Raw genomic sequence first — 10,337 nt, forward strand, 5'->3', positions numbered from 1 at the left:
ACTTCTTGTTTGTCTGTGCTGACTCAACTAAGTGTTCTATTTATTAAGCATTTATTGCACTGAGTAGTTCTTACACTCTCAAAACTTATACAATAAAAATAAAAATTGGCATACAAAGCGTGGTTAAACTACATGGTCTTTAGTGAATCTTCAAAGTCCCAGATCCCTAAGTGTATCAAGCAAAAGTACACAAAATAGAAAATCAGAGTGAAGAAATGATTCTCATGGCTCAGTTGTGTCTTCTATATGTATATATTTAAGTCTTAATGAATGTTTCATTCACCCAGGGAACTGAACTCTTTTTTTTCTTTTATGGAGGTAGTGACATTGAATTTCCCCCCCTCCTCACTTCAAACCTCAAAGTGACAACGACTAAGGGGTCGTACAAAAAGTACTACAAATCTTTTCCATTTTACATAATTTCTGATTCCTGTCTTGCCAGCTAAAGTCCAGGAAGAGATCGACCGTGTGATTGGCAGACACCGGAGCCCCTGCATGCAGGACAGGAGCCGCATGCCCTACACGGATGCTGTGGTGCATGAGATCCAGAGATACATTGACCTTGTCCCTACCAACTTGCCACATGCCGTGACCCAGGACATTCAGTTTAGAGAGTTCTTAATTCCAAAGGTGAAAATGTTTTATCTATGCTCCTCCCTAGGAATGTTAGGCCATCAGTTATTACAGTATTAGCACTCTAGTTTGCCTAGCCTTCTGTAGTGTGGCACAATCCTAACTTAGGCACCTTGCCCTCTAGCTGTGTGCCTCTTTCCTTCTAGTTTGTTGATACAATTTTCTACATAAAATTGTGCTTAGACTTTCACGGGATTTTTAGTAAAATGACAGATCCATATTCTGCCTATTAGCCCAATCTGCTGTCTACGTTCCTGCTTTCCAGTGTTAAGTTTCATTACTCTTACCAATTAACCAACATCCTCCACCTCTGTCCATACTGTTTCACCTATTTGTAAAATAGGATTTGAATCCCCCACTACAAAAGGGGGAATTTGCCTGACTGTAGGCTGATAGCTGCTGGAAAAGTTCTTGCAGTCCAGCAGGTTGATGTTTGTTTAATCAACCCCAAGTGTGTTGGTATAATTTTCACCAATGTCAAAGGTACTTTCAGTTGTAACCAACAATCCTGTTTTATAACCAAGTCAACTTGCCTTTCCATGCTCCACAATGACTCTTTGAACCTTGAACTCCCCCCAAACTTCCAACTCTTCATTATCTTCTTTTTGCTAGGTGATCTGACCTGCTAAGAGAAAATTCAGAGCCATCAGGAGGGAACTCCCTTGTTAGATTTACACACTCAGCTATTTATATATATATATCATATATATTACATATATATTACATATATTACATATATGATATATATATATATAAAGGCTATATATAAAATATATATATAATATATATGGTATATATAAAGGCTATACATAAAATATATATATATATATATAAAGGCTATATATATAGACTTTAAATTCACTCTGATGTCTGTTGTTCTTTTATCTTATGAAAGTCTTTCTATCTGAGTCATGTCTCCTTTCTTTCTCACTTAAAAAATTTTTTATGTTGATATAAGGGTACAAATTATTAGTTTACATTGTTTGCATTTGTTGGGTAGAGTCCAAGTTGTAGTTTAGCCCATCACCCAGGAGGTGTGCCATACACCTTTGCATTATGCCCATTAGGTGGTAGCACACCGAACATCCTCCCTCCTCTTCTTTCCTCCCTGATTCCTCTACCCTCCTACCCATTTGGATGTAGTTGTGTTTTTCTGTCATGTGGGAGGGCAAGTATTCATCTACTGGTTTCCTATTAATGCGGAGTTCTCTCCCACTTCTTAAAGGATATTACTGAAAAAGTCATTTCTTTTTCTTTTCAATCTTCATCTCATCCTCCCTTGTTCATCCATTTGATCAGCATTTGAAGATGCTCAATATTCTCTCTTTTTAAAATTTGTTATCGGCACATAATTATTACATATATTTATGTGGTGCAACATGATGTTTTGACACATATATCGAATGTGTAAGGATCAGATTAGGGTAATTAGCTTACCTATCACGTTAAGCACTTAGTATTTCTTTCTGGGTCACACCAGAAGTCTAAAGCTGCTAAGACCAGCACGGCAGAGGGGTACACTTAATGCTCACTTCACTGTCGACTGCCTGCCGCTGAGCTACAAGGCTGTGAGAGACAGCCAGCAGTGATGCAGATCAGAGCACAGTACCATCCCACCAGGGCCACAGGTCTCTACCTGGTGTTAATCCAGGTCCAGTGATTCTGGCAGATCCTCATCTGGTTCTTCCTGGTGCTGGATTTCATCATGGAAGTCTTAGCACTGAATTTTAAGGCATAGTTGTGCACTTACCTCCCTCTCCTTCCTCCCAGTGGGTGGAGTCACTCTCTGTGTTGCTCTGGCCATAGATGGGCAGTCTTTTGGCACCAAGGCTGATTTTCAGCTTGGTTATACCTTAAGCCTGTGACTACAGGGATCAGTGTGGTCAAGGATATGCCCAGCTCATGATGCTGTGGCCTAGCTGCCTGCATGCTAAGATTCTCTCATGGTCTGAGACTACTGTAATGGCCAGCAGGATGCAGGCCAGAGCATAAGACCATGGTGCTGGGGCCACAGGCTTCTACCTTGACTGGAGCAAATCCAGAGTCTCCATTTGCAGGCCCTGGCCTGGGGGCAGGGGCTACAAGTATCTGCCTGATATTGTTTTCACTGTGTGGAGTCACAGGAAAGTGCTACATTCACTTCCCTGTTTCTTACCTAAGTGAGATTTATCTATCTCTGTGCTGTGTATTCAGAGTTGGGGAGGGTATGAAGCAGGCAATGTCATTCTGTTCTGCCATGCAGCTTTCACTGTCCCTTTTTATTTTTATGCTAAAACCAAGTACTGTGATTTCTCTTCTGGTTTAGGTCTTGTAAAGGCACTTTCATGTATGCGTAATTATTCAAATTAATGTTTCTGTGGGGAGACAAAGAATGAAGTGTTCTATTTGGTCACCTTGCTCTGCCCCTCCATAGTCTCCCTACATCTTAAAGAGACCTATTGCTAAACTCTGACCTCTCTTACTAGAACTTACCTCATCCATACCCTCAAATTCAAACTCCTGGGAGAATTTGGTTTTAGATATGTAAATGATTACTAAAACATCTTTTTTATCAACCCATCTTTCATTCCAGTGATACCATTTTGAGAGGCATAGACAACTTGCATATTATTAATATTGAATCCAATGAGTGCTTTCCAGGCCTTATATTCTTAACCTCATGGTAGCACTTAGAAATATACTCTTAGAAAATGTCTTCCTTTAGGATATACCCACTTCCCGCATCAATGAAGTGATGATCTCTTAGTTTTCTTCTCTCTTGGTAATTATTCTTTGCATTCTTTATCCTATAGAACTTTGGTTAGCATTTACTAAATTCTAGGTTTGTTAGGGATAAAGTGTTTTAGCTTCTGTCTGTCTGAAAATGTCCTTACATTTTTTTTTTTGCAGTTTTTGGCTGGGGCTGGGTTTGAACCTGCCACCTCTGGCATATGGGGCTGGCGCCCTACTCCTTTGAGCCATGGGCGCCGCCCATTATTATTGCTTGGTAATAATAATTAGTTTTTTGGTAATGTATTTTGCAGGTTAGAATTATATTGGCTTTATTAAATACTTAGAAAAATGTTTGTTTTCTCTGCATGTTCTGAAAGAGTCAAGCTCAAACTCTGAATTTTTAGTTTAGTTCTTTTACCTTTAGGTGAGTTATTTAGAGTTTGTGCCACATTTGTCCAATTCAAGAACTAACCAGAGATTTGAAAGTGTTCATATAAAGAACTTTTGGCTTCCCTCTCTGGTTCTCTCTTTATCCCCCCTCTTTTTAGCTTCTATGTATCTCGTACACTTTTGAGATCCTCTCTCTTTGTGGATTCCTCCTGTCCCGTACTCTACCCTTTGTTCTAAATTTCAGGTGCCAAACTTTGATCTCTATTTTCTCAGCGTGAAAAGACACCACTTTGCTTGACCCTCACTAACCTGCGTAGTGGGGGGAAAGTATTCTCACCCAGAAAGCCATGGTGATTATAGGGCCTACGTTATCTTTAGTAAGGTGTCATAATCCTGGATTGCCTTGTGTGCAATGATGAAAAACTGTTACCTTATATGTATTTTTCAGATTTCTATTTTTTTAGTTGTGAGGGCAACTCCAAAGCAGTTATCTTGTCATAGCCTGAAGAGGAAGGTCCCATGAGCCAGAAGAAGTGGTTTGTCAAAAGTGAACGTTATCTGGAAGCCCATTTTGGGACTGAACATACAAGTTTCCTGTTGTGCTCAGAGTGTGTTCTGAATTCACCCAGGCAGGAAAAAAAAAAATCATAAGAATGGCTGTGTTACTAGGAAGAGGGTCAGGAGGGGCTGATACTTTGGCTTCTCCTTCATTTGTCCACATGGATATGGTAGTTTGTGTACTTGACCTATGGATTTCGTGAAATTAGAACTATGTTTGTGAAATTACAGCTAGATCATGTTTGGAGAGGCCATGCAGTAGACCAGAATACATCCAGACAAATGTAGATTTAATATTTGTCTCTGTTATGTAGTAAAAGCATGACCTTTGCTAGGATCCCAGACTGTTGTGAATGCACTCATTATTGCCAAAACAGTAATAAAACCTCTCTCTAGTGATCATTTTAACATGTGGTAATCTGTGTATAAAAAAGTATTTCCTATACTATCTCATCTTTCCTTGTAAAAAACTAATGCAAACATATTGTTTATATTTTAGTAGTGGGGAAATGAGGCACTGAAATGTAAAACAATTTAACTGTGGTCACAGAGCTTTATTTGGTGAGGAGAAAGATTTGATTGATTCTGAAAACTAAATTGCAACTCATTATGTCACAATTGTATCTCTGATTTTCAGAAAAACCTATTAGAAATTGAAAAACCCTCTCTTTTCCATAAGAATATATAAACCTTCAATTGAAGGAACATTGCAGGAAGGAATACTTATCAGTTTCTCATCTTTGTGGGAAATTGAAGGTTTTTCAGAAAAAGACCACTTAGCTACTGAGTTTTTAGGAAGGCCTCACATTTGGTCCTATAGGGAATGAGCTGGATTTTCAGTGACATTAGCAATGTTGGACAAGACTGTAATTTGTTTGTCCAGAGCAATGTGCTCCTGGGAGCTTTCTTACTTTTCTGCAAAGTACATGCTGGTGTCGGACTCCAAACCATTGAGGATGGCCTTGCAATCAGTGAACAGTGCCCTGAACTGGGTGTTATATGATTTAATACCCGTTGGGCTTGGTCATTAATTTGTTCTGTGACACCGAGGAAATAGATTGCCCTTTTTATGCCTCAATCTCCTTGAATAAAACAAAAGCATTTGATAAAGGATTTCCAATGTTTTTTCAAGCTCAATGACCACCTTTATAATCTGGTTCATCTATTTTTTTTTTTTAATCAGGGCACAAACGTATTAATACATCTGTCTTCTGTCCTGCATGATGAGAAAGAGTTTCCCAACCCAGAGCGGTTTGACCCTGGCCACTTTCTGGATGAAAGTGGCAACTTTAAGAAGAGTGACTACTTCATGCCTTTTTCAGCAGGCGAGTAAGCTTTCTTTTTATTTGTACATCAGAGGATAAATGAGACGAGAAAGGTCTTTTCCTGGAGGCTCTCCTGGCATGGACACACTGACACTTGTATGAGGGCAGAGGCACCACTTCCGAAGTCCTGGTTGTTTTCACTGGATTGGTGGCTACACTCACAGATTCTGCTTCCTGACCCCCACTGGGATGCCTAGGAGCTCCTCCTAGAAGTGTAGATCTAGTGAGGCCTTTGTTATTTACCCTGAGAGCCCAATACACTCCATAAATCTCCTTGAGTGCTTTACACATGGCAATGCCAAGTGAGGTCCAGGGACCCAAGTGTGAACAAGAAACAGTTTTTCCTTGTAAGAGAGAGGAAGACAAATGAGACTGCTGTGTGGCAAATGCTATGCTTCTTCTGTGTGAGCCCAGAGACAAAAGCTTCTGACTCTGGAATTTTTTGGGCTGCGGCAGAGATAGAGAAGTTGGAAGGTAAGGGAAATTTTCTTTCAGGAAGTAATTGATTTGTAAGGGTCCTGGAAAGAAAGAGGTGGCACACTCAAAAAGGTTAATTGAAGTGAGTTTAACGAAGAGACTGTTCTCAGAGGCATGGACAGGTTAAGGGAAGTAACAAAGTGTGCCAAAGTACTTAAGACTAACATCAGCAGGGAGATATTACCATCCTAGGTCAGAGCGGACAAGGGTAGGAGGGTGTCACTGGATCCTGAACAGACCTTTATCCAGGGGAGAGCAGAAGCAGGAGAAGTATCCACACAGAGGAGAACACAACACTGCCGAGACTGCGGAGTGGTGGGGAGGGTGGGGGGACACTGAGGGAATAGACACTCTGATAGGTTCAACCTTTAATCCTCTAAATTCACCCAGATCCCAGAGGGAACTAATTTCTGGGTTAATGCAGTCCATAGAAGTCAGTTTCCTGGGAACGCACAGGCATTAAAGACCAGCAAATATGGAATAGATCTGGAAGACGACGAAATGGAGAATTTTCAGTATATTCCAGGGAAAAAGCAAGAGGAAGATTTGAGAATAAAGATCTTTTCTATAGAAGTAACGGAAGCAGAGACAGAAATAAAAGGTTTGCTCCTTAATATTTAAGAAAATCAGTATGGAGCAACCCTCAGTATTGTGGTCCCAAGATTATGACTCATGCCTTGGAATAACCCCAGCATGAGTCACTGCTCCTCTGCTCCTTTACTTTTTCCCTGTATTTTGGAGTCCCCAGAGGCATCATGAGCCTGACTCACATTTGCATTCATTTCTCCTGGCTTTCAGGTCTGCCTGTAGTCTTGACACTGTGGGCATTACTATGGGTACTTCAAGATAAGGGATTCCCTTAAGAGCTTATATTCCTGTCTGTGAGACAGACGAATAATTTAAATTTCTTGTGAATGTACAGTATTAGGAGTATTAATGAGTATTGTGGAAAACAGGTAAGAGAGTCAATTACATACTGTGACCACCACAAAGGGGTTGGCATAGAATAAAAAAAAATCTGAACTGAATGTGGAAGAATGTGCAGTCTATTGGCAGGCAGAGGAGAGGGGAAGACCATTACACGCCAAAGAAAACCTGGGATCAGTGATAAAACTCAAAATTGCCAATTTGTTTAGGGAGTGGTGAACAGTTAATAATGACTGGAATATGGGGAACTGGGTGGAAGGAATTGTGAGAACTGAAGCTCTAAGAATTGCTTATGGTCAGGTCATTAACAATTCTTTGTTATACTTGTCCAGGTTAAGCTCTTGATAGTTTTTAAAGCAGGTGTGTGACAAGATTAATATTATCCTTTACAATCCAGATGAGGAGAAATAAGTCTATCATTGAGTCTAAGTCAGAATTAGGTGGAAAAGTAGACACAGTGCTGTATACCATGCTATTTGGGAAAAATGAGTGTGTGCGTGTTTGTGTGTGTGTAAGTCTGAGTGTGTGTGTACAGAACGATGTCAATGGCAAGCCTCAGCAAAGCATTTCTAGTGTGTATAGAAAAGATTTTTTCACATAGTATCCACACAGAAATACGTGCTGAGGAAATGAAGGAATCCTGGTTAGGGTGTTAATAAGAGAAGCTGTAGCTTAATTAGTCATTCCTTATTATATTTCTTCATTCCACATTTATTTAAGCCTCCCTGTGTGCTAAAGCAAAAATAGTATTAAATGAATAATTAATTCATGTGTTATTTTTAGGTAAAAGAATTTGTGCTGGAGAGAGTCTGGCCCGCATGGAGCTGTTTTTAATCCTGACCAGCATTTTACAGAATTTTACCTTGAAACCTCTGGTTGATCCAAAGGACATTGACGTCACCCCAATTTCCAATGGGTTAGGCACCATACCTCCCTTCTATGAGCTCTGTTTCATTCCTGTCTGAAGAAAGTGCAGGCTACCAGACTTCAGTGCAAGACTGTCCACCTGCATCTGAACAAACCTGTTGTATTCTGACCTGTGTACCAGCCATTAGCTACCTTTGTTTTTTTTTTTATTAGGAGGAATATTATCTGTGAGCCTTGCCTCTTTTAATATTTTCCATCCTTTGAGATCTGTTTCAAATTTTCCTGCATGATAGAATGTTCACTGTTTGGTCTCCATTAAGATTCTTTTTGTAGGGGTGGTGCTTGTGGCTCAGTGGGTGGGGCTCTGGCCCCATATGCCAAGAGTGGCAGGTTTAAACCCGGCCCCAGCCAAACTGCAAGGAAAAAATAGCCAGGTGTTGTGGCAGGTGCCTGTAGTCCCAGTACTTGGGAGTCTGAGCAAGAGAATTGCCTAGGCCCAGGAATTGGAGGTTGCTGTGAGCTGTGTGACGGCATGGACTCTACTGAGAGTGATAAAATGAGACTCTGTCTCTACAAAAAAAGGAAAAAGATTCTTTTCGTAATTCAGTCTTGAGATCATAAACTACATCCTATTTGCAGTGTATACCAAATGGAAAGCACAGTAGCCATGTTATGTTTTGCTAGCCTACAAATTGAAATCAGAAATTGTCCTATGAGATTTTAAAAAAAATGTGAAAAGTACCATAAATAAAATTCACTCATCTCTCAGTGTTATCTAACTCTCCAGGGGAATGGTCTCTTGACAGTTTGGCATGTATATTTTCTGTGTTTTCTCAATGGTTATTAAAGTATAATTATATACATATATATATGTGTACAGTATGTATGTTTATGTATGGATGTGTATGTGCACACATGCAGGGGAAAAAAAGGGGAAGATCATTCTGGCAGTGGGAATAACATGAGAGAAAATTTGAATTAGCCAGTCTGTCCAAGGATGTCCTTCCTTTCCCCCTCAGTGGTTAAATACACACAAACATAGACACACACCCAAATCCAGACACAGACATACTAAGGAAAGAAGAGAGAAATATGTATACATGGTTACATTTGAACACATGAAACAGAAGTCCCTCATATACAAGGGAACATCATTGTCTAACATGTGGCACACCTGCACTCCCAGCACTTTTGGAGGTAGAGGGAGGATTGCTTAAGGCCAGGTCAACACGGTAAGACCTGGTTTCTATAAAAAGTAAAAATGAAAAACATAAAAACCAAAACAACAACAACAACAACAACAACAAAAAGCAAAAGTAGCTGGGTATAGTAGCATATACCCATAGACCTAACTTCTTGGGAGTCTGAGGTTGGAGGATTGCTTGAGCCCAGGTGGGAGGTTAAAGGTTACAGTGAGCTATGATCATGCCACTCCACTCTGACCAGGGCAACAGAGTGAGACCATGTCTAGAAAAACTTCCAAAAAATCAAAATCAAAAAACCCCCCAAACTGTGTGAAAAATGGAATTAACAGATAAAAAGAAAAACGTAAATGCTATTTCTCAATATAAGCTCCATCAAGTTCAATACACTTTTGGAAATAATGGCACATTAGTCCATCTCTAAAGAACTGAAGGTCCTGGGAATTTAACTATTTCAATACTGTCCTTTTTACATTATTAGTTGAGGAAAGATAGGTTTCCTTTAATGGTTTTTTAAAAAATTAGGGTTAAAAAAGAAATTAGAAGGAGCCAAATTAGATCTGTGAGGTGAATTCCTAATGATTTCCCAACAAAAGTCTTATAAATTGCCCCATTTCATGAGGAGAATGAGCAGGAGCATTGTTGTGGTAATGTTTTCCTGGAGTATTTCTCTAAAACTTTGGCTAATGTTCCTAATAAGCAGATGTTATTGTTCTTTGGCCCACCAGAAAGTCAACAGGAAAATGCCTTGAGCATTACCCAAAATGGTTGCCATGGCCTTTGCTTTTGTCTGGACTGCTTTTGCTATGACTTGCCTGGAAAAGTTCTGCTTCTTGGTGGCCATTATTATTACTATTATTGTTATTTTTTAAGCATTTAACACAGTTTTTTAAAATTAAACCATAGCTGTGTACATTAATACTATCATGGGGTACAGTGTGTTATTTCTATATACAGTTTGAAATATGTTCATCCATCTGATTAACATAGCCTTCATGTCATTTTCTTAGTTATTGTGTTAAGACATTTACATTCTACATTTAGAAAGATTCACATGTACCCTTATAGGATAAACTATAGGCATGATCCCACCAATCACCCTACCTCCACCCCCCCTCCCCTCCCCTCCCTCTCCTCTTTCCTCATATTCTTGGGCTAAAATTGAGTTATAGCTTTCCTATGAAAGCTATAAATTAGTTTCATAGTAGGGCTGAGTACATTGGATACTTTTTCTTCCATTCTTGAG

The 10,337-nt window shown here is 39.6% G+C and overlaps 1 protein-coding gene across 1 annotated transcript in view; it reads left to right on the forward strand.

The window, feature by feature from the left end:
- Positions 1–8,320, forward strand: part of LOC100943963 (cytochrome P450 2C31-like) — a 31,050-nt gene extending 22,730 nt beyond the window's left edge. Inside the window, 3 exon segments of the mRNA XM_012803612.2 lie at positions 443–630; positions 5,477–5,618; positions 7,806–8,320. Coding sequence (XP_012659066.1) covers positions 443–630; positions 5,477–5,618; positions 7,806–7,987 — 512 coding nt within the window. The 3' untranslated portion in view covers positions 7,988–8,320.
- Positions 8,321–10,337: the final 2,017 nt, after the last annotated feature.

Source organism: Otolemur garnettii, unplaced genomic scaffold (assembly GCF_000181295.1).
Source record: "Otolemur garnettii isolate 467f Iridium unplaced genomic scaffold, OtoGar3 scaffold00021, whole genome shotgun sequence".
NCBI classification, from domain to species: domain Eukaryota; kingdom Metazoa; phylum Chordata; class Mammalia; order Primates; family Galagidae; genus Otolemur; species Otolemur garnettii.